Source organism: Micromesistius poutassou, assembly GCF_964030765.1.
Source record: "Micromesistius poutassou genome assembly, chromosome: 1".
Taxonomy (NCBI): Eukaryota; Metazoa; Chordata; class Actinopteri; order Gadiformes; family Gadidae; genus Micromesistius; species Micromesistius poutassou.
In genome coordinates, this window is record NC_140271.1 from 3,479,353 (window position 1) to 3,505,109 (window position 25,757).

A 25,757-nucleotide genomic window follows, 5' to 3' on the forward strand; every position below is an offset into this window, starting at 1 on the left:
TGTGGCTAATTGCATTCTTTAGCATAGGCGGGTGTGAACCACCATGGAATAGCAGCGAGCTGCTCCTGCAGCCCACATATACACACACACACACACACACACACACACACACACACACCGTACTGGGCCAGGATTCAGCCGGTAGGGCACCGGCTCCCCCGATGGCAAGTAATCAGGCTCGCCGTGCCACAGGCTCGTCACGGGGGACTCGCGACACCCTCGATTGTTTTTTTTTTCCTTCTGTCCACGCCGCGCCAGCCCCCCCCCCCCCCCCGCCCCACCCTTCTCCCTCCTCTATAATTCGGTGCTATCCATTTTTATCAAAGCAGAACGCCAAGAGCAGGCACGAGTAAAGCAGGAGGGAGGGTGGGGGGGGTAGGAGGAGACTGTGATGGTGGTGATTATGGCGGCGGCGTGTAGCGGCAGGGAGGCGGGAAAGTGAGAGTGTGAGTAATGACGCGAAAATGAGGGGAGGAGAAGAAAAGAAGAGAAAAAAGAGAGCGAGGAAAATCACCTCGAGTGGAAGCAAACACATGAATTGGCTGGCAGCCCCAGACAACAGGAGTCTGGGTAATGGGAATCAAATATTTAGTTGGCTTCTAATGCACGCGTTTGGATGTAAAGGACAATGGGGGACATCAAGGCTATAAACGGGATAGGACAGGGCAGGGGCAAGCGATGTCCGACTGAAAAGGGACTGGGCTCGATCCCTCTGGGTTCAGGCTGAGGTGAACACTTTCCTGCTGCTTGTTGACGTCTGAATTCACTCTCAGTAGATTGGGTAACACCTAACATTACAGAGTCCTTGTTCTATTGTAATTACACGTGTAATAAGAAACGTAACGGTGTCATTTGTATTACTGTTACGGAACAGCCTAACACTCCCCTAGTGTGGAACATGCTTTTGGTCCATTCCCTGATCTATGCTTTTGGTCTATTAACCCCTGACCCTATCTACACTGTGTCGTAGCATTATGTCCCATAACCTTAATGCATTAAGTACATCCTGTCACATGATGTTCCACTGCTTACTATGCGGTTCTTACCTGTGCTATTACACTTCGCCGGGCACCTGTCTAGTTGTCTCTGTAGCTCAATGGTCTTGGCGTGAATGGCAATGTTGGTAAACTTTCTGGATTAGGGTGCACACATTTTAGTCATTAGTCAGTTTCAAAGGTTGCTAATGACGTTTACAACACAGACAAGCATAAATGCCTTCAGGTTCTGCTTTCAAAGTGACTGTTGATTATTTTTGTACTTAATTTTTTAAATCAAATTCATCAACAGAGTTATTTTATTTCTAGATCCAAAATAGGGATTTCGTTTTTAAATTTAAGATGATTGTAGTAATGCCAAAAGCTTAAAGAAGCACTAATAGAACTGCCGATGGCTTGTTTATTACAAAGCCATTGATTTGATTGTGATTCATGAGCTCCTTATTCAGTGCACGTTGGGGAAATCATTTAACTAATATAAAAAGACTTGATATCTATTAATATAATAATTTGTATACAATTGCTATTCATGGTCCAACCAACAATATCTTAAACAAATTGGGAATGTAATGACTAATCAAATTCAATAAGATGTGATATGAATGAATTCTCTTTCAAGTCACTTTCAAAAGTAACCATGTAAAAAAGGTATTTTCCACATTGGTTGATTGCAGCCATACAAATTGTTACACGTCTCGGTAACAAATGTACAAATCCATATTTAAACGACATTTTAAGCACCAGACAATTATTTCGTGGTCCTATGGATTTTTCCATTAGTCTGGCAAGAAGATGGAACCGGTATCCCTTATTTGGGCAAAACATTTACATCACACTTTGGTTAGCCCAATACCCATTATTGTGATTTAGCACATCATCATTTTCAATGTGTAGACAGTTATTTCGCGTTTTAATTCGGACTCAGGGAAATGCATGTTTATCAACACTGATAGTAGGCATGGCTGGCGAGTGTGTGCGTGATTGAGTCGATGTTTCATGGTCGGCATTAAAATAAATGTATTCTGCTGAGGCACCACTCTAAATGTGTACATGTTAACGGAGACCAATTACATTTCAGGAAGTATGCCATCTTTGTGTTTATAATTCCCTGCCAATATTATGAAATGGCTTTGAAGTCCATACGGACCACATTGTCAAAAATAGAACTTGTATTGACAGGGTGCGAACCTAGAATCACAATAAGAACAAAAGGTCAGCCCAAATTTAAGCAAAGTTAAATGATAACGACCCGTCTTTTTCCAATAGTGACGATTCAAGCACCGTTTTGCCGTTCCTGAAACAAATAGCTGAGCATCATTCAATGTCTCTTGTTATTGAAAAGTAACAAAATAGCAAACCCAGATGAATATACAGTTTAGTGTCAGTGGCGTGAGTACGCTTTATTTACATTCAGTCGGAGTACACTGTCTGCATGTGTAGGAATTACAGCGGAGAATAAAATAATTTCAATCAAAAGCATGTCATGATGACATCATACATGATATAATGATAGAGAAATTGAAATGAAACCGTGAAGGAAATATCAGGAACTACTTGTGAGATGTTTGACATGTTATTTGTTGTAAATAGTCAACTAATTAAAGTGATGGTAATTCATTGTTGGTGGTCTTTCGTTTACCACGAGAGTGTAAGGTTGGCATTCATTATTGGCCAAGTAAGTAAAGCAAACAGCCCCGGCCTTGTAATACTTCTTCCGTCTTCCTCTCAAGCACAAGCTATGATGTGAAGTCAAACATGTAATTGATTTGGAATTCGTCAAGTAGCAGCGGGTCTTAAACTGTGTTTAGGCTGTTTTGTTGTCTGGACTTTACAGAAACAGTACTCTTTGACATGCCACAGTGGGATAAAGTGTCTGAAACTAGGACTACGGCATCTTTTCTAGTAGCTCCAGCACCCCGGGCTTTACAAGTAGACAATAAAACCGCTGTGCCAAAAAGACTCACTCTTTCTCCAAATGAAAACATGAAAAATGATCCACTAGTCTGTCCTAGCTACACAATGCAAAAACAACAATATATTTTTTTGTTCATAGAATTTGAACACCATTATAAAAAAAAAGCCGGCTGCTTTAACACAACCCGAGAACCCTTTAGAATATAATATCGAAAGACGGCGACGACGGCAACCAGGGGGACGGGAGAACGGGGGGGGGGGGGGGGGGGGGGGGGGGCCCGCACTCGATAAACACAACAGCACAACGCATCAGCGGCCGTGCAAACCCATTAGCTTCAAAACGACACGCTGAGATCCCAAAGACGAACCCCCCCTCTCCAAGATTTCCCATGCAATTCCCCGTTCCGTACCCCCCCCCCCCCCCCCCATCTCTCCCCCCCCCTCCTATGGACGTCTCCACCGTGATGGGGGGGCTGTCATGGTTGAGCAGAGTGTGCTGTGCTGTCCAGGCGCCGGTCAGTGAGAATGGAGCGGCGCAGCTGGAGTTATGTTAAGCGTAAGGCAAAGTGACAGAAATGCTAATCAAGTATTTCAACTGACACTGACGTCCCCCTCGATCGAAGGGACATCAGGCCCCGCCATGATTTATGAGTCAAAGTGAAAGCGCGCGTCAGTGTTCTTCTGAGTGGTGGCACTCGCGGGGTAAACACACACACACACACACACACACACACACACACACACACACACACACACACACACACACACACACACACACACACACACACACACACACACACACACACCCGTTCCACCCCCGCCACTTGCCAAGGTGCACCACTTAGCGTCTCAAACCCCAACGACCCCTCCCATCTCCCCCTGGCATGCACACACACACACACACACACACACACACACACACACACACACTTCCTCCCAGGAGCATGGACAGCACTTTCGACAAGGGCTCGGTGCTGACAGCACTGTTGAAGAGTAACTTTCAATCTATATATATTTTCTTCTATATAAATATATATATATATATATAGCCACACGCGATAACTCACTTAAGAGTGTGCTAAAGGGCTATTACAAGAGTACAAGGTAGACAGTGGTGTGTATGCGCGTGTGTGTGTGTGTGTGTGTGTGTGTGTCTCGAATAGGTTCCAGTGCTGAGTAAGCCCCCCACCTCCACCTCCTCCTCCCCCCCCCTCCTCCTCCTCGTCCTCCTCCCTGCCTTTTCTCCCTCCCTCCCATCACCAATTCAATTGCAGTCTCTCCCACCCCCTCTCCACCCCACCCCCCTTATCAGAGGCAGGTAGGAGTGCAGCGGCAGACCCCAATTATCTGACCGTCATTCACAGCACTTCATTTACCTTCTCCACCACCCGCTCTCGCTCTCTTTCTCCCCAACCCTATACCCACCATTCATTTCCAGTCAGGGCACTCCGGCCCAGAAGATTTGCGGGTGTGTGGGGGCGGTGAGTGGACAACCAGAGAGGGGGGGTGGTGGAGAGGTTAAACAGTCCACAGCTCGACCAAATTTGGGTGTAAGAACCATAAGAGGGAGAAAGAGAGAGGGGATCAAACTTAAAAGACAAGCCGGATTTAGACGTTTTTTTATTTTCATCTTTTCCCCCGCTCCCTGGGTGGATATTATTTGTGTCATGGATACAGTGTGCAAAGTATCTGTTTGCTATGCCTCGTCTCTTTGGTGTTGCCAATTAAAGAGGAATTTTCTTTCCGCACGGCATTCTGGAACACTGCCTGGTCTGATGCATAAACAATGCTCCGGTGCATAATTCAGTTTGGACATGAAAAAGAAATTAAAATTCAGCCTCACTCACTTGTTTCAGTTGGGAGCTGTTTTTTTTTTTCTCTCGGTTTTGAGGGATCGTTCGTTTTGATGTCGTTACAAGATTATTTCTACTAAAGAATTGAAATGGTGGTAATTGGATGTTTATTAGGGATAATTTAAAATCATACTTTGTAATACGTTCAAAATCCGTGTAATCCGTGATCATCAGCCATGGATCATATTTTCCCTCAATATGTGATATTTAATTACTTTCCCCCATATGCATTAAACAATTTCCACATATATTTATTAATATTGAAACAGCAAGTCTCTGCATAATTTATACGTTCCATGAGAATGCCTTGCCCAACTAGGCATTTTTGTTGGTTTCTTTGCAAATCAAAACTGAGTCCCTGCAGCCAACTTTTGCAGTTGAAGCAGGCCGGTTCATCCTGTAATAGCCAGGAGGTTGAAGATAGATTGGCTAATGATGTTGATTATTTGTGGAGGCGGACGGACGTGTGTGTGTGTGTGTGTGTGTGTGTGTGTGTGTGTGTGTGTATATTTTCATTTCAAGAGGAAAACCATGATTCATAAGAGGTCCACCAGTCATTCAAATAGAAAGTTGAGGCCCTCATTCAAGGAAAACCAACACATATACACCTATAGTGCACAGAAATACACACACAAAGAGCAACACATATACAACACCTATCAGGCACAGAAATACACACACACACAAAGAACAGCACATGCATATTCATACAAAAAGACACATACTCATGCACAGAATTACTCACATGTTAATGCACACACACACACACACACACACTGACCCCAAGAAAAACACATGCATATTCAGACTGAAAGATGCAAGCATCCAAACAAACACAAACACATACGCATGGTGTGCTCGCCGACGTGCCCACACACACACACACCCCCACACACACACACACACACACACAGTGCAAGCAAGTACACATAACCACTCTCCAAGGAGCCCATTTGCACGACACCTCCCACTGAAGTTCACCATTAAAAAAAGAGCTCAATTAAAAATATATATTTCTCTTTGTTCTTTGTGTCTTTGATAAGCGCTGCGTCATTTCTGACGGGTGATTGTTAAGAATCTCCATCTCCCGTATATACGTGCTTGTGGTATATAATGCGGATATGAGTGTGGTGGTGTGGATTTGGTGCAGGCTCTGTTAGAGACAGATTGACAACAATGGCTTATACTGTCTGAGTGCAGCCTTGAGCGGTTATGGCTTTTTATGTGCACACTGAGGCCTGTAGGCCGAGCATGTAGGGAGACAGTGGCAGTGTAAGAACAATATAGAGAAGTAGGACAGAGTGCAAATCAAGAGTCACAGAGTAAGACTATACTGCAGCAGTGTTCCTTACACCCTTAACCTGCTCCTTACTGTACATGTATCTGAATTTACTTTGAAAGTCAGTGTGTTGAATTAATGCCTCTAAATGATTCACCGCTAAATAGGTTTAATTTTGTGGGTGTGACGGTGTGTTGAATTAAATGAGACAATTCAAACAATTAACGCTGATTAACGTTACAATGTTCTCCCGTTCTCATCTCTATCTTTAAAATGTATGAGGCAATCTTAAAATAGACCTAGAGTTGATTACCGTGAAACCGATTTTAAAGTTACAGGTATGGTCTCTCTCCATGAATGTATATTTCATACAGATTATGAAAGTCTCACAAATCAGACTTTAGATTACTAATCTGGCGTCTAACATCAGACAAACTAAACGAAGGATGAACGGGTTGCTTGCCTTTCTATCTCTTCATATTTGTTTCAACCAATGATTGCTTTTGGTTTTCAACACAGGCTCTGTACCTCCTCCCCCCCGCCCCCGAAGTTCTGCTATATGACTGCTGGATCCCACAATGTGATAGTCAAGACTCTCTGCAAAACCACATCTTCCGTGCATTAGTAGCTCAGCCAAATGTGGCCCGCGTCAAGCTGAAGACTACCAGACACATCAATACGATCACATGCTGGCCCCAATAACAGCTTATTCTTCTGATCACATCAGTGGCACTGGACGCATACCAGCTGGATAAGAAGACAGCGATAACAACAACAATAACTACAAAATATCGTGTGAATCATTCGTTCAACCAAAAAAAAAGACAACATTAGGAGGATTGGGGATCGTCATTCATTCATTCACCCTTTCATTGTCTTTCATCGTGCAAGTTGAATGCAAGCTGTTTTGATCCACGTTTTTTGCTGGAAAGAATTCATGTTGGTCCCATTATGTACCTTCTACAGACCGCCAAATGCTTTCAGATTACAAATAAGAAAAGTGAAGAGAAATCTCCCCGCGAGTAACCTTTCATCGATCGGGCGTAATGCTGCAGACCGCATCTCTCCCTCCATTTCCACCATGATGGAGGAGAAAGCAAACGAGTGTTTTGCAATACGTATACCTCCCCTCGGTAATAAAGATGTCCCCGCTGCACATCCGACCAGCTTTAATATGCAAGGGGCGGAAATGGACAGTGTGGCCATGATTTATTTGCTGTTTTTTAATGGGGCTGCGTTGAAGGAAGTGGTCTGTGGCTGCCAGCGCAATATCTGACCTCTGAGAGTGCATTAAATCAAGGCATTAGGGACCAGCGGTAATAAAGAGACCAGTGGAAGCAGTGAACCCCGTCCAAAACAAGCATGCCACAGCATTAGCGCTGCAGAGGCTAAATTCATAGCCAGGGGCTGTGCATACATTGTGGCAGATCGTAACTCACCTGTTGGTTTCTAGCCCTCACGCTCCGTGACACTGTAGTTGTGAAGTTGGAGCCAATTAAAGTACAAAAACCTCCATCTATCAGAGCAAGTGTTTTTTTTGAGGAGGAGAGACGGACGGGGGACAGGCAAGGTTTTAATGACCAGGGAGAGACCAGGGGTGTGTGTTTTATTTCATTTTTTTGCTGTTTAGCGCTACAGAGTACAGGGCCATTAGAAAAAGTAAAATGGCCGTCGACCAAATGTCTATTGTAAAAATAAACAAATAGGCTCCCGGGCAACATATGACTTGTGTCAGTATTGCACGCGTGTCGCCCCCGACAACGGCCTCCCCGTGAGCCGTCAGACACCATCATCCAGCCAGCCCTATAACGTGCACTAATTGCATGTGAAGCGGATGTTTACGCTGTCCCCGTTCAACCCCCGGACCCCCTCCAACCAGGCTGTCGGAAACCCTGGCATCATGGCGACGGACGCGTTGCGTGAGGTAAACCACGTTGATGACCTGTTTTATGGCCCTGCCGACCCCATCCCCACCCACCCCAGACGCTGATGTTTTTCGTGTAGTCTGTCTCTCTTCAGATGTAAACATGGTGGTGGTGGTGGTGGGGGTGAAGAGGCAGCAGGTGGAGGAGGGGTACGGGGCAGGTTTTCCTTCTCCATAAGCCTCCCCTCCCTCAGCCCTCTGCACTCCACCTCTTCTTCTGCCATTGTTGATATTACATTTGATGGAAGACATGCTCTGAATATATTTTGTTGCAGCGTTACTGTTAACCATCAGACCTGTCCCCACTGTGATATGGTGTTTTATTGCGTTTTTTTTCTGAAGCAATTCGGAGGGATTTATTTTGTTGTTGATACACTTGTCATCAAATTGTCATTTAGGGGCATGTAGTCATTAGCATGCCTATTTTTCTATATATACCTCAACTTCACCATCCTTATTGGTATAACTCAAAGCCTCTATCAACAACTTCTTTCTTGGCCCACTGTGGACAGATTAAATTGAGTTTGGATTGAGTCTCCTCGTTTTCAGTCATTCAGATCCATAGCAATGGCCAGCAATCAAGCAAATGCACGGGAACCATGAGGCTCATTCAAAACACAATTTCATTCAAACAAGGTGGGGCGGGCAGAAATGTCTGGTTCCAGCTCTATTTTAATAATTTCGAAATGTATTGCTACACTTCACCGCATCAAAGAAAATTGTTCATACGCCCATCGTGCATACTTTGTGAGTCTTGTGTCGGAGGTGAGCTCTCTGTTAGAGTACCGCATGGCTTTGCGAGGATGTTAAAGTGTCACAAAGTTCTACTTTACGGCGCCGTAAAGTATACTTTACAGGGCTGGTCTCGTAGTCACTGTTGTGTCCCTTTTAATATCATAGGGTAGATAAAATGCACACGATTTAATCTAATCCGTTTCCTTTACATTCTGCAATAGACTCCCTTTAACTAGAAAAGTCGATGTAAGCTTGAGAATCATTGTATAAAAAGGTACACAGGGTGATTTTTTCCAGCGGTATTCTGTGGTGTTCCAGGCCTACAGCTCGAAGCGTTCAGCTGCTCTCTCTGTGATTGTTACTGAACTCCGGGTGGCCAGGGTGATTAAATCCTACTTTTCTTTTTCCACACAACAATTCTTTCTTGCTGTGATTTAGAAGAAATGACAAAAAGAAATGACATGAAAATATGGTGGACATTGTTGTGATTTTGAAATTGTGATCAAGTCAAACGATAAGAGGAGGAGGGGAAAAAAAAAGGACTTACGACTCACAAAACAAAAGGCAATAAAGAGTGGATAGAATGAGGTCCATTCGTGGCTGTGGGGCGACCATTTATCCTGGGCGGCTGATATGCCTTCTGTGCGGTTTCATTATGCTTCTCAATCCACAGTGCCTTTTCCATGCCTGGAAACAATGTTGGGTGACTCAAAAGACCTCAACGGGTCCTGACAGAAATCACCATTTATAAATGAACCTGTCACTTTGAGCGGCAAAAACAGGGGGTGAAATACTCGACACTAAATAAAGTTAAGTAAGTGTGGGGAAAAAAAAGTTGTTGAAATTCTTTGCACAATAACAAGGGAGAGGTTGTGTTACTGATTATCAGCATAAATGTCTGTATGTATTATATAATAAGTATACATTTTTATTTACTTACATGCTAATGGGAACCAATAGCGGATTTGACTATTTTGATATATTTTATTTTATTTAAGTATGAGTAAATGCTGTCTCTTCTTTTCAAGGGTGCAATATGTACAATACTAAACATCGGAGACTGTAATTCTTTCCATATATTTTTTTCTATCAGTATAGAGGTAGGTACAATTAAAAGATATAGCTTCTTCCCGTTAACATACAACTAGGCAGACGTGTTTAAGACAGGGCCTACTGCCATATTTCTTAATGCCTGCAAGTCAGAATCACTATCTAAAATATTCATATTCTGTTTTCCTCTCATTAGAAATAACTCATCTATCCTGCCAACCCCTCTGTTATGTTATGAAAGATAGAAGGGATTCATCCAAAATGAATGTGAAATGTGTGCAGTGCTCTGCATCACTTCCACTTCCATCCACTGCTATCTCTTGTACAACAATACAGCGCATTGTTAATCAGTGGTGTTAATGTTCGAATCTGGGAGCATGTTCCTGAGTTCAGAAGATCACATGACAAGGTTAAGTGTGAAATGCTTGTCAAAATCATTATAAAAAACATACATTTAGGATCAAATACAAAAAAAATACAAATACGCATTGAATAAATACAATTATATCTATCAATACAAACTTCAACCCTATAACAACTATGGCAAATTAAACTATATGTTAAAGTCATGTTGTGAGATTCCTTATGCTGGCATCGCTTCATTGCTTTACTAATTATCATGGCACATTAATTTTCCAAAGCCTCTGGCGTTTGTTAGATTTACCCAAGGTACACTGTGTACGTGCCTGGTCCTAGGAAGGAAAAAAAGGAAAGAAAGGAGGTGTGCTGGAAAACAGATTTAAAAGAAAGCAACTTGCCAAGAGCATAGATGGAGACTGAGAGAAGAAGAGAGAGAGAGAGAGAGAGAGAGAGAGAGAGAGAGAGAGAGAGAGAGAGAGAGAGAGAGGGGGAGAAGGAGAGAGAGGGAAGGAGAGAGTGAGCATGAGGGGATTGCTTCATTTGTATTCCGCAGATTGCATCAGAAATTTAGAAACTGTTAATTGGAGACAATGTGGTATGAGGCTGATATGAGCTGACATGTGACCACCATAATGCTATTACACGCACATTCCTTATTACAATATGCTAATTGTGACAAGAAGATGCCAAACACAATTCATATAAATACATAATAGGTATTCATGATTGAAAAGAAACAAATATAAAAAAAAAAAAATGAAATATTTGATCCTTCAAACAAATAAGGACTGGGATGGGGGGAGGATGGTCTTGCACCGGGGGGGGGGGGGGGGGGGCCATCATGCACATCAAAGGACATTCTTTCCCCGCGTATCAAACAGCGGACATGTTAACAAAAGTCCTCATTTATTAGCGATACCCAGCCCTAGCCAGAGGAGCCACAGTGTGACGTTGATTAGCAGGCTTGCATGAAATAAGCGGGAGGAAAACCCAACCCAATCCTTAATTCAAAACCTTCCTTAATTCATCCATTCGGTTCGGTTCTGCAGATTTACACAACCTCCACTTGAGGGGAATTTTGCCCAGATTTTTTGAAAAGGCGGGGTGCTGGGGTTAATCTCTCGTTCAATCACAAAAGGGGGGACCTGGATCTTTACACAGATGGCCAGTGTCACTCGGTCTGATCAAGGGGGTCTGCGGCTATAAATTGAATTACATAAACCCATTAGTTACAGCAGCTACCTTGTCACCTCAGCCAACATGTGCTTTCATGGTAAGTTGTACCGTTGGACAGGGCTTAAAGGTGCAGTAGGTAAGATTTAAGAGCTATTATTTGAGTGTAATGTGTTAGAAATACCATTGCCATCTGTCAGCTATTAGTGACTGAAATGCGCTGTGAGAATATCTCTTTCAAGTTGACTGCGCCTGCCTCTGAATGGGACAAATTTGATTTTAGACCCATGCTGGCTCACTTCTGACCAATAAGGGCCCGTCTTGCCTGACTGGTTTGGGGAATCCATCTTGTTTGTCAATCACAGGTGCCTGAAATGCAACACTTAAAACTGCCTCTCATTTGCTCTTTGCTGCTCTCTCTTCTGCTCTCTGTATCTTACCTACAGCAGCTTTAAGCATCTGAAGGCAAACATGGCCTTGAGCCAAACAAATAAATGAGTCCTTGTTAATCACTGTCTGGGAGTGATTTAAACATGTGCAAGTGCAAATAGGTTGGGCTTGTACAGGTGTTGGGGAGGGCAAATGTAGGCTCTTGAATGAAAATCAATTCACAATACTTTCTATAATAATAATTCCACCTTCTTCTGGCTTGTAGACATGAACCAAAAGAAAAAATGACTTGACTTGCTGAGTCACCACTGCCATGCTTAAAATGTATGGAATAATAGATAACTAAATATGCTTTGAGACACAGAATGAAACATCAACAAAAGGGCCTCCACATCATAACAAGTGCTTCCTGCGACGTACAAAGTCATTTAAAATGGATTTCAAGTATGTATAGATTATTAAGACATGTGCATCATTGTCCGTAAATAAATTGTAAAACATGTCAAGGTAACTATCCTTTACATTTCATCTCTCAGAGATAATTTACTGTATTCTGAGTTGTGTTGGACCAAGTGACTGTGTGTGTGTGTGTGTGTGCGTGTATTTTCGATCTGTTTGTATCTGAATGTGTGTGCATGCCTGTGTGTGATCCTGTGTGTGTGTGTGTGTGTGTGTGTGTGTGTGCGTGTGTGTGCATGCATGCCTGGGTGTGTGCGTGAGCGCGCGCGCGCGTGTGTGCGCACACTTTGAAAGCATTCCACCAAACGCACGAGAGACAGAGTCCCTCAGGTAAGAGGTGTCTGGAGGTGGCCTCATTACGGAGACAGAACACGTCAACCTGTCTCCTTAAATCGCTAACGCCAATAATCCAAATTATCCCACAAAAACAATGACCTCCTGATACACCAATTAGCAATTAGCATAATCCCTAAATGCACTCCTTTGCATTTCATTGCCCTAATCCTCGTCCCATGGGAGTCTAACAAATCCCACAGCTTGTATAAAATTACTTGCAGCATACCAGAAGTGATGAGAGAGAGTATCATGGTATGCGGCAAATTAATAAACATTCCTCAGACGTCTGATGGAGCGTTACGACATATTTTTCAGGGAAAATCACGTGCTAAACAAATTAAGATTTCCTCCTTGAAATCTCAATCGAAACCATGGCAACCGACACCTTCCCAAATCGTATGTAATAACCGGGTGTACACGGCTAATACTCTAGCTCGTACATTGTTTCACACCGTGCTAAAAATTATTCCAAACCCACCCAACCCCACGGTGGTGGTTTCATGGGAAAGAAAAGCTGCATGAATACATAAATAAGCGCCATAAAGCGATGGGAGGAACTTCAAAGGCGACGGGACAATCACACAGCAAACCCCGCTTCTGCTAGCCCCCGTCCATGTGTTTGTCTTTGTTTGTGACAGTGACTCAAGGGTGTAAACAGAGGAATTAGCTCACACCTCGGGAGCCTCAGCGACGCATCGCGCCATAATTGAATTTAGTTTGTCAGGCTTTGTGTTGTTGAACTGTTTGGACACCGTTGGAAAAACAACGATCGTGTCTGCTCGGATATTTCTACCACTTTTTCTTTTTACTCTATGCAAAAGAAATACCCCCCAAAAAACTGGGGGGCTACAAGCGCACATTGCAGCGGCGATTGTCGTTTATACGTTCTGTCCTGGAGGAGGGTAAAACCTTCTGGCGCCGTGCCATGGGCACTTAGGCGGTATGATAATATTGGTATAGCAAAGCATGTCCATGGTTGTGAGCATGGGTGCCAAATGCCCATCGGTGAGCTACTGTACATGTCGCAGACAAAGCAGGGACATGTTCTCCGTCGTCTGTAGTATCATAGCTTCATTGCCATTCCTGTCGAGGTTTCCTCCCGTACTAAACAATTGCACCGTTCTGCGTTTTGTTTCCTTCCGTGTCATGGGAGAGCATCCCTCCCAGCTGATAAGGAGCATACATAGCGCTCACTCCTCCAGTAGATGTGAAAAGAAAATTGGAATCTTGACAAGTATGATTGACATGCTTATATTTTTTTCCCCCCAAAGGAAGTTCTATTTGCAGGAGATTTAAAGATGTGCTGTAAACCAGCATTTCCGCCGAATGGAATCATTGTTCCTCCCGACTAGGAGCCCGTCGCCAAGGCAATTCCGTCGCACGTAAATAATCCATCGGGAGATCGGAATCCCTTTAAGCTTAAAACCACTGTGGCTTTACCTTATTTTTGGGTCCAAAAAAGAAATAATTTAGCGGGCTTTGCGCTATATCTGTCACTTTCAGACAATCCATCTATGTCACGCTATAAAAACACGAACCTAGTCACCTAGTCTTTACTGACAATGGTGAGATCGCTGCTTTGATTTTCTATTTCTGCCTTTTCCCCTTGCATGCTTTTCTTGGGACAGACAGAAAAATAAAGTGACAGTGAGATTTGATGACAAACGATACCCAGGAGGGAAAGTATGATCGTGAAGAATAGAGTGAATTAATATCCCATGCTAAGTAAAATAGACTTGGCACTTGGATGCCAGTAAACCCAACAGACCAGCTAAAATCTGAAGAGGACAGGGGAATAGGATGATATTTAACAGGGCCAAAGGCAGCAGAAAGCCGAGTCAGAATGAGATGTATTGAGTACAGTAGGGTATATATACGTATACACTGGCTTTGTCCTGATATGCTTCTGCAAGGAAGAAACAGTGATTTAATGCACAAAACTAGAAGTAAAACTAGAAGTAAGTGCACACCAACCCAAACATCGAGGCTGCGGTCCATCTTAAAATAGGCTTTATTTACACAATCAATTAATTAATTTATGACTCTTCATCGTCATGTATTGGTGACCCATCCCTCAAAGGATTAACAGGTCATCATTTCGCTTTTAAATCAAACGCAAAGTACAATGCTGTACATTATTGAAATATTAAGGTCAGTAAACATTGGCTATACTTGTAGATAAAGCTTGTTACACAACACAGATACAATCATACATGTAGACCTTGAAACCGGTGAGAAAGAAGGACCCCTGAGATTTCTCTGTCCACACACATCATAACGCGGACGGGGACAGAAATGACACATAGCCCCACCGGAAGTTCAAGTGACGCGGACAATCGCATCGATTCCACCGCGAGGCTTCCGGGTGGATCACGAAAAGCTCCACACTTCACAAAAATCCCGTGATATCATTCCCAGGGAACACAGAGAACCACAGCACGGCCGGAATTCCGGTGGATACGCGGATGGGGGAGGGGTTCTCCTTTAATTGCAGTGGAGGTCAAACGAGTGAAGGGTTCGAGTGTGACAGCAGAAGCCAGTGTTGTGCGTTCTCAGGCCGTTCTCTCCTCTATAGGAGCATCAGGGGACCGGCCCGGTGTGGGTTTGACAGCCCGGATTCACCCTGGTGGTTATTTTAACCTTAGAAAAAGCACAGGCAGACCCCACAAATCAGTTGTGACCAGGTGTGTGGGGCAGAATAAGTGACTTGTTTTTGGAGTAGGGGAGAGTAGGGGAGAAATAAGTGCTTGGGTTTTCTTTTTTTTTTGTGTGTGTTATTAATGTTTTCCACTTGCCGTCCCTGTTCAATCACACCACAATAAAAAATGTTTGTATCTGCTTCACTTGAGGAGAGCTGTTATTAAGTGTAGTTCTCGGATGGTCTTGAAAAAAAAAAGAGAAGAAAAGATATCGCTTCACTTTATTAGTCACCTGTGCTTTGTCAAGTGCATGAGTCACTTGTTTGTCCTAGTCCATTTTTGTTTGATAGGATATATCCGCATTACCACATTAATGTTGATAACCATTTTTACCGTACCTTTTTGGCAATCTCTTAGAGGCACAATGCCATCCCGCATCCCCGCCAATTTTTTAGCTTTCACTCGAGGAGATCAACTTCAGCAGATAATAAATCTAACCTCCAAAACACTCTGCATCCATGAAATGCTGTCCACCATTTAAGTGGGGGAACGGACAGTGCTGCAGTATACAAAACTGAAGGAGGGCATTCACTTCACATGCACCCGTTGTTGTTGTTGTTGTTGCTGCTCCTGCTGCTGCTGCTGCTAATTAAAAAGTTGAATTCCACCAGCACCACTGCATTGGCATCAGCGTACTCAGAGGTGCGGCCTAGCGAGTATTGGCGCCATCTTATCAGCCGTCGGCAGAACCAGCCGTGGCCTGTGAAGACACCCAAGGTGGCAGGGGAGAAGGGGCGTGCGAAGGCTCCAAGGCCCAGCTGGAGGATATAGTATGGAGGAGGAAGGGGGGGGGGGGGGGGGGGGGGGCGGTGTGGGAAGAGGATTCTGCTACTGTCCAGGGATCTGGAGCCGTTCCTCCTTCCTTGCTAGCACCCCCCCCCCCCCCCAAAACACATGCAGACTTTGGTTTTATGTGGAGCCACATGAAGTATCTGGGAGTGTCTGCAAGCAAGGAGTACGGCATTGCTGTAGCGCTACGATATGGGATCTGTTACGCGTCGTCCATGGAAAGAGCTCAGGTACGACGAGGTCTGTGCTTGGGTACATGGCGCACCGTACCATAACGTAGCGTACCATAGCGTAGCGTACTTCGCCCACAAGGGGCCCGTGGGCCAAGGCCGCCTGGGATGTGTAGTCGTGAATGGCAATTTAATATTTCAAAAATTACAAAATGAACCCACAAGAATATTCTTTGCGGAAGATTCTCTTTGTGCGGTGCAAATGAAATGTCATCATTTCGTGTCATGAAAATAAACCGATAAAAAATAAGGAGTGAGATCTCATCATTGTGTTGTGACCTTGGTGGGATATGGAACTTTTGTATCGGCTTCGGAAACGGCTGCGGTTCCATTGATTATAATACACTCCGCCTCACAAAAAGAAGGGGAGGAATCCTTGAACGTGGTTGAAGGCCGATTTTCATTCGACATCTTTTTCGAAGTCCGGCGTTTTGAGAAGGGAAAATGGAGGGTAAAGGCTGGCTGGTTTTAAAATAGTAAGTAGGTGGTACAGTGGGAGTGTACAGGAGCAACGCGTGACACTAATCATAACTTTTTCAATAGAATTGTATTCAGGAGCATACTTAATATCCCATGCTTTTTTGCATGCTTTTTGACTTGCCTGTGAGCGACAAAGCGGTGCTTCAGAAGATGCACACTCGCATCACACTTGCTATTATTACATTCAAGGATTATTGGAAAATAAAATATGGTAGAATGATGACTCTGAATTCACTGGGATGATACATGTTGAGATATACATGTGAGAAAACCAATGGGGAGGGAACAAGGGGAGGGGAATTCATAAAGGGATTAAACGTGAAACGTGGACGGTTGCATCAGAGAATTTTTAATACCTTGGGTCTTTTGATGAATCCCTGTGAAACTGAATTAGGAATCGATTTTGGATACGGCCATTTAAATGTAACATTGACACTGCATTGTGAAAAAGGTGAGATATTGGAGTCTTCGTATAGTCCTATTGAACTATTCAGCATGAATAAGCACATTTCACTGAGAATTCCCCCCCTGACAATTTTCTTTTGCATTTCCTACCTTAGAGTGAGCCCTAACCCAATATATGATAATGAACATTGCTGCTCCTATTGCCTCCATTAAATGTGGATTATTACTTTCCCCTAAAATGGGGTTAGGCATGCTTTTCCTGTCTTTTTTCATTAAATATCTTTCTGTTATCCTCGTATTCTTTCATGTATTTCATCCTTTTGCCCCCCTTTTTTGGTTACTGGTAGTTTGGGTAGCCTAAGGCTACTTTAAATGATTCATGGTGGTAGTTATTTCAAGAGACTTGTAGGTCGATGTGTGTGAATTGTTAAGTCTTTCTTTAAGTTAAGTATTGCAGTATGTTAATACCTTGAGAACGATGCGTCGATTAGTAATACTGCTACATGCAACCTTACCATTCTAAGCGCATTCACCAGAAAATAATTCACCCTTTACCGGTACTGTCAATACGATCAATTGAACAATTGACTCAATGTAACCGTACTTGAGTGAAATATGTAGCACATTTGTGTCAGCTTAGCTCAGTATGTCGTTCAGCACGAGAGGAACGGTCGGAATACACAGCGGGGCACAACTCAAACTTAATCTTAAACCTTGGTTATCTATTTGTCTCTTCTTCACTCGGCTGCTTTGTGCTGAGGCTACTCAAGTTCTTTTTCCTGATCGTGTTTAAGAAGAAACACAATGATGGGACTTATAATGACTTCATTAGACTTCATTAGTGTGCATGCCTCTACATTTAGAAAACAGGGGAATTGAAACCCTCTGCAGTAATGATCCTGTGTTTTGGTGAAACACAGGAATCCGATGACAATGCAGTGCAGAATTTTAATGAGCCCGCAGATAAGCATCTCCTCGCAGCTTGCGGTGTTGTTGTTGTTTTTTTTCCTCCCCTCGAATTAGAATAAGATGGAATATTGCATATCAATTTGTTGTTGTTTTTTCATGGCGGCATATTTTATAAATATACACCAGAGTTGTTTAAGCACATTTGTGGTTCTATTTGGTTTCATTGTTAAAGTGATTGTATTAAAAAAAAAAAAAAAACAAGGCTCATGGCCATGTAAGATGTAATTCATGATTTCTTTGTCCATTGTGTCATCAAGATCGGTCATCAAATCTATTTATTTCAGCCACGCTAGGAATCGATCCGCTCCTGTGAAGTCCGCAGTGAGTCTGTTTGCAGAACAACACACCATAATCAGTGATGCATTCACAAGCCCTACAGTATGTGCAAAAAAACCCCAAAAACAATACTTTATCCCTTTATCAGACATAATTGCATGGGGGCGACAAAAAACAAGTTCCATAACAAAACACCCACTCCTTGTCTATGTGGGCCGGCCACTAGACCCAATGCTTTCCAAATGAAGGGCGCAGGTTCAAGTGCCCACCCCCAGCCCCTAGTGTCAAACAGCATCCACCCTGCAGTCCCGAGTGCCCTTGAGCAAGTGGCCATACCGTCCTATGAACTCCAGGAGAGCCGTCCCCGTCATTGACCCTACGCTGCCACCTCCCTAACGCAACAAAACAGAAAACATGTCATATTTCTTAACTGGGAGCTGAGCATCATTCGTCTATTTATTTGTAGTAACGAAGCGATGGGACCGGTGTTTTGTACCCCCAAGGGATTAAAGTGTTTCTGAAAGAAAATGTATTTCTGTTTCACTATCAAAGTAACAGAGCAAGACGAACGTTAGTATAAACAAACTGGATTCAATTATCTAACTATCATTTCACATAAAGGCTTTTGTTTAAGCTTTGGTTTTGCTTGTGTGTGTGTGTGCGTGTGGTTTTGTTTCTGTTTTAATTCCCCTTTATGACCTGTGACATTGCATACAAACGGAGTAAATAATGGTTGTTCTAAAACGAATATGCTGAGCAGTGGAACTTAGATGTGAGCGTCTGCACGCTTTACGTCATCCCCTATACCGCTGATGATATATTAGCTGCAGGTACTTTGTGTCTGGCGTCAAGCCTCCCAGTATCCAGGTCCGTGGGGCCCCCCCGAGTCTGCCATTGTGTTTGCTGTTACTCAAAGGCGTGTCCTTGGGAAATGGGTAAATGGAAGGAAGTTCAGTGGTTCTTTATTGATTGGTTCAGTTGGTTGCATATGCAACAACACTTCCCGCTTTCCCTGCACGTGTTAACCAATGCTACTAGGAATATATTACCAAACATTACAGGACAGCCTGGCGGTTAGGGTGCTTTTGACTCCAAGGCTGAAAGGTTACGAGTTTGAACCCCAGTGTCTGCCCCGTCTTCCTGCAGGTGTCCTTGAGCTGGGTGTCTAACCCCTACCTGCAGTTTTGGACGCTGAGTTCGCGTCCATGAAATGCAGATTGAGGAACGCCAATTTCGGTGTCAGGGAGTCCAGTAAGTACTGCGAAACAGTAGTGTGTGGAGAAGTGAATGACATCTGCACGGTTGGATTGTCTTCTTTCTTGCACAAATTGTAAGTAGGGAAGTGGCCACAGGCAACCGAGATGGATAATACAATATGTATATATATGGCTCTCACCTCCGGCTCTGTTTAATAGGATCAATATGAACACATACATGTTAAACAAAGTGGCTACAAATCTGACCTGAATGTATTAATAATTATGTTTTCTGATTCACAAAGACATAAGAACAAGTATTCGCAGTAGAATTGTACCTCATGTGAATCTGATTGCTTGGTAATTGCTTGGTAAAAAAAGACAATACCAATAAGTGCTGTCAACATCTGTTTCAAATGATGTTATTACGACTATTCGATTGACTATGCCCTCATCTAAAGCTCTTTACACGACTACTTGACTCCTGAATGATTCAAGTCAAGAACAAGAGGAAGAAACAGAGAGAAGGTGAGCAGCAGACCGATGGTCTGCTACCACACGAGTAGCCACATCTTCCTCGCATCTCATTACATTAGAGGTCCTGTTGATCAGAAACAATGTCAAAATGATTGTGATCATTAGACATGTACCGTTATCCTCATTCGTTTCTTTCACATGCAGGATTTCGGCGTACATTACCCCGGCAAATGAACGGCGCGGAAAGAGGCAGAGGTATTAGAATAGGCAGAGCACAACACAGACACAAAAACACTGTGAAGTCAACAGGGTAGCGTTAAAACACATAGTCCAACGCTAACCGTCAACACGCCAAGCATCTGTTTGTGGCTGCATCAAGACTCCCAGGCACTGCGTTCAAAAGTAACAGTACTGCATGCGTTGCACTGCCGCCTGCTTTTCTCTGGACTCTCTGTCAGGCAACACAGATTAACAGAGAGATGCATACAGTAGTTGCCCGGAGTCTGTCCAAAACACAGTATGGTGCAAAAAGGTGTAGTGTTGCCAAACAGATTTCATCATTCTTCATGCATGCGCACACACACACACACACACACACACACACACACACACACACACACACACACACACACACACACACACACACACACACACACACACACACACACACACACACACACAGCATTTGGAGATTATACATTATACATAGTGCCATACCGCTGTAAAAAATATATAAAGAATATATATGAAGGACACTTTAGGGATTAGCCTGGGCCTATAGCAGTAAAACACACTAGTGAAATAAAGGTAATTTATGGAAGCCTGTTGTCTCCACCTCTAATGAGTGTAGTGCAAGTGTGATTAAAGAATCCGTCTCAGCACGGGCTACAAAAACACAAGACGTCCAACCCACATTCGCTCACTCACACGTGTGTGTGTGTGTGTGTGTGTGTGCGCATCTGTAGTGGATGTCTTCGGTTTGTGTAGCGTACATTGAGACAGATTCTTCAGTCACACTTCGGTAGCACACACCCGTGTGTGTGTGTGTGTGTGTGTGCGTGCTGCGTAAGTGTGATTGAAGAATCCACACAGGCACATACGTGTGTGTGTATGTGTGTGTGTGTGTGGTGTGTGTGCCTGTGCGATGAAGACAGATGCTGTTCAGCACAAACACCGTCTGTAGCAGATGTGGGTTGTATGGAGAGCCATACGTTGAGCGTTATCGACTCCCCTTCCCATTAACAGATTTCCATCGAGCTTCACAATTGCCTCCCAATCTTTATTTTAGATGTCTCTTTTTTTCAAACCAGAGCCACTTCTTGCACTGAGATTGAACCCTAGAATGGTTCCCTCCCCCCTCCCCACCCCCTAGCCATCACACACTCACATAAACATAAGGTTTTACACATAGGGGATACAAAGACAGGCCGTATAGTATACCGCAAGGTTAAGGTCTGCGTATGAACACATGTTTGTCGCTGATAGGATCAATATCCACCGTTCCGTGACTCCGAGTCGAATTAGGATATACAGTTAATGTCGGGCAACACCCAATTCATCGGTTCCAGGTCCATACGCATTTCCTTACCCTAAACAAACTATATGTATGATATGTATTTGAGGTGGGTGAGATTCTTAACTTTTAAGCCTAAAACAATAAAAGATAACTCCAAAAATGGGGCGAGGTGTGAGCCTTGATCACACTCTACTTAAGATAACTAGATGTACACTGTTGTTACTTTTGATAATTGTTATTAGGGTTCATGACCAAGGACAGGGGCAGGCCAAGGGCGTTCTATGCATCGTGTGTCTGGGACGGCAATATGTTGGGAACATACTAGTAACCCCAGTTTAATCTGATTAGCGATTAAATTAATTGGTGGGGAAATGATTCTCCATCACAGCGACTCTCTAATGTGTGTGTGTGTGTGTGTGTGTGTGTGTGTGTGTGTGTGTGTGTGTGTGTGTGCGTGCGTGCGTGTGCGTGTGTGTGTGCGAATGTGTGATTTTGTGTGACAAAGGAAAAAATGAACAAATAAAGGAGTTTTTGTTCTTAATAAGTAGTGTTGTCATATTGAAATTATCATTTCAATCAGTATTCTATGTTTGGGCATAGGAACCCTATCGACACTCACAATACATGTTTTGATAGAACAGGGTGTAGGCCTACTTTGAAATACTGTGACGATGATCCATGATGATTATAAGAAAAGCAGAACAACAACAACCACCACCATAACATGAAGCAGCACCTCAGGCGGAACCACTCATCCCTCTCTCACCTGTACCAATCCAGACCCTTCTCGTAGTTCCTGTCGAAGAAATGTGGTTCGTTCCCGACGGCCCTGACGTCCGGGTGCACTCGCAAAGCTTCAAGCAGGGCTCTAGTTCCTCCCTTTTTTACCCCAATTATAATGGCCTGGGGAAGTTTCTTCTCCCCGTAATCCGAGGTGGTGCAGTTCACCCGGAGGTCGCTGTCCGTGGGGCTGAAGTCCTGGTGCTCTTTCTCCGCGGCGCCTGTGCGATCCGCAAACGCGGACGATCTAGTCGGAGACGACGGCAGGTCAGTCCTAATCCACTCCTCTGTCCTTTGCTCCGTCTCCTCATCTTCGGGGTCCGGGATCGTGGTGGTTTTCCCGGGGGCAGGTCGCCCCTCGTCGGCCAAACCCTCCTCGGCGGTGTGGACCTGGAAGGAAGTGGAGTAAAGTTTTTCCCTCAGCGTCACAAAAGTTGTCTCCTCGGTCACGGGTCTCCCCGGGTACCCGTAGTTCTCTTGCAGGGGGAACTGCAGCGAGTTGTAGCAGCTCATCAAGCTGTAGAACAAGTAGGTGACGGACAGGGAGAGGGTGAACATGAATAAGATTTTCCGGGGCACTTTAGAGGTGAAAACCGAAGTGCTGGACCAAAATGCCATCTCTGATAGCAGTGATCCTCTCAGAGAAGTGGCCAGACATGTTTCCACCCCAAGTCTTGCATGGACAAGCAACACAACAATAATCTGGTCACAATCACCGCTGCTTATACCGGAGACTAAAAAACGCGGTAAAGCCGGACCACAGCAACCCTCCCGCCGGATCGCATATTTATGAGCAGGAGTCGAGAAAAAAAAAAAAAAAAAAAAGATAGATCGTTAAAATTCCAAAAGAATATCGTGTGCCTTTCCTTGGGGGAGTGGGGTGGGGGGTATCGATTTCTTTTGCCAAGGCTGACAGACTATGTCACAATTTATTGGACTGAACTTGCAGATTCTTGATGCTGAGTCCTGGCGTCCTTCCAAACGAGACCTCGGTTGTTTTGAACTGCACGGAGTGTGATGATGGGCAGAAGTGTTGGCATCGCATAGTAGAGGAAGGAAGGCAGAAAAGGCGAGCAGGAGCGCGCACAGCCTCGGTCCTCGCAGCGCTATCCAAAGCCCCCGGTGCTGGGAGTGCGTTCAGGAGCGCCGATGAGACCAGAAGAAATCCATCGGATTTCCAAAAAAGACGCGTGGTGGTGAATATCCGGTCCTCTCTCCAAATATCTCTATATATAAATGTATATATAGGTCTTTATAAACTGTCCTTAAAAAGTCCACAGCCCCTGTTTTGAACGTGTTGTCCTCTTCATTCCCACTCACACACTCAGTATGTTGAGACTGGGAGATGTGCGCATCGACCGTGTGAGCTCATCTGAACAGAGGCAGCACTATACAGCCACACAGCTCAACTAAAGTGTACACCCTCCTTTTTTCCTCCCGAACCCATACACAAGTAGGCTTTAATAAACGTCAGATGCCACACAGTGGATTATTACCAAACATCATGTCATCTCCGTCTCTTTCACACTCACACACACACACACACACACACACACACACACACACACACACACACACACACACACACACACACACACACACACACACACACACACACACACACACATACACACATGTACACACACACAAATCACAAAAGGTTTGGCGAATTCTGTGTTTTGAATCATGGATACATTTTTTTCTCTTCTCAATGATATATATTGCAAAATATGTGGAAGAATATTTGTGATAGTGTTTTTATTTTTCCCACACGAAGCTCATGCCTGCACCCTACTGGTTTTCTGCGACGCGTTACTTAATCTAGAAGAGATCGGAGCAGCAATTAAGGCTGATATGAACCGTGTGCTTAGAATGTGATGAGGGGGCTCAGGTGTAAGTGGGGTTGCATGTTGCATCCTCCAGATAAAATAAATAAAAACGAAATGCCATATTGAATAAACACTATTTCCTTTTGTGTTTCAAGCAAGAAATGTATTAGTTTGAATATTAATAATAATTCATGTATTACAAACACGTGTGTTTTATATCACGCTTTCAAAATACTCACAGACACTTGATAGCAGGAAATAGAATCACATCATCTTCATTCGTATTCATCACATTCATCATAATATGGATATTGTTAAGCATAAAAGATGAGACGGGGTGGGGGGGGGGGAGCTGTCGCCCCAGGTTCAGTGTTTGGGCTGGGTGGAGGCGGGGGGGCCTGGGAGGTTTGCATCAGCATATCGGAGGGCTCGGCTGGGTGCACGACGGTGAAAGAGATCACGGAGGTAGGAGGGTGGCAGGTTATGGAGAGCTTGCTAGGTGGTAGGAAGCACATCTCTATTTGTAGTCAGAAGTTTGTTTTATATTTAAACACGCAGACTCAATCATTTGACAATGCACCGATATATCATCTGTATCAAGTAAGAAGTGTTGTTTAAACACGCAGACTCAATCATTAGACAATTCACCAATACATCATCTATAGGCTTGAGTTAGTTAAGGCTTGAGCCTGTAGCTGCTATGAGGTGTGGACTTGCAGCCAAATGGTACCGGGTTTGATTCCTGTGACCAAAGATACCGGTACTTGTAAGACCCACCTTCATGACATGTTACTCAGTTCAAGGTACACAATGACACTTTGGAGTCTGTTAAGTGACCAAATAGTTTAAAATATAGGCCTGTATGGATTTAAAATGACCTGGTATGGTTCTTGAAGTGAACTGAAATGAAGCAGAAAACGGTTTCCTAGTTTCCTAGCTTCCACCTGTGACATTCAATATGTTTTTTAACTACACCCATCATACACCACATGACACACAATGATGTAACGCTGCTTTTGCACAGTGAGTCACTGGATCTAAAGAAGAGATAAGCTATGCCACCTTTTGTGTGACAGTGTCAAAAAAAATGGCTTCATCTTCTAAAAGCTAATTACTGATTCCCTCCAACCAAAGTTGCATCCTCATATCCTCTCTCCCGTTGATCAACAGACCGACAGTTTCTCACAACTTCTTTTCCATTCCTCTTATAGATGATGACATGTATCTTACATAATTAAAATCGAGACCCAGCTTGGCAAAAGGAGAAGCTTAAAATCATACCGACCATAAAACAACAATATGTGTGGGAGGAGGAATATCTGGACCAAAGTATGTCAATGCAAACGCAAGCACTACAACAGTGTGCTGTGGGTGTGAGTGGAGCCCCCTGTAAAGAGCCTGTCTACGAGAGCTCGTTGAAATAGGTACATTCGGGAGTGAATGGTCACTCCAAGGACCAGAGCACTCTCTGGACGCTGAACAGCCATGGCTGTAGGCTTGAAAAAAAGGCTTGAAAACATTGTGAGAAGTCAGGGAACCAGCGCACACAAAGACGCTACTTCTGTCACAAGGTTGCGCGCTCGTATGCACTGTGCAAAAAATAGCTGAAAGGATTATCCAGGAGTTGGTAGTGACGGAAAAAC

General features: G+C 43.8%; 1 protein-coding gene across 1 annotated transcript in view; it reads right to left on the reverse strand.

The window, feature by feature from the left end:
• Nucleotides 1-22,903, reverse strand: part of hs3st4 (heparan sulfate (glucosamine) 3-O-sulfotransferase 4) — a gene marked incomplete at both ends in the record, with an annotated part of 59,949 nt that extends 37,046 nt beyond the window's left edge. The window contains one exon of the mRNA XM_084488844.1: nucleotides 22,272-22,903. Coding sequence (XP_084344970.1) covers nucleotides 22,272-22,903 — 632 coding nt within the window. The remainder of the gene's footprint in view (nucleotides 1-22,271) is intronic.
• Between the last annotated feature and the right edge of the window lie 2,854 nt (nucleotides 22,904-25,757).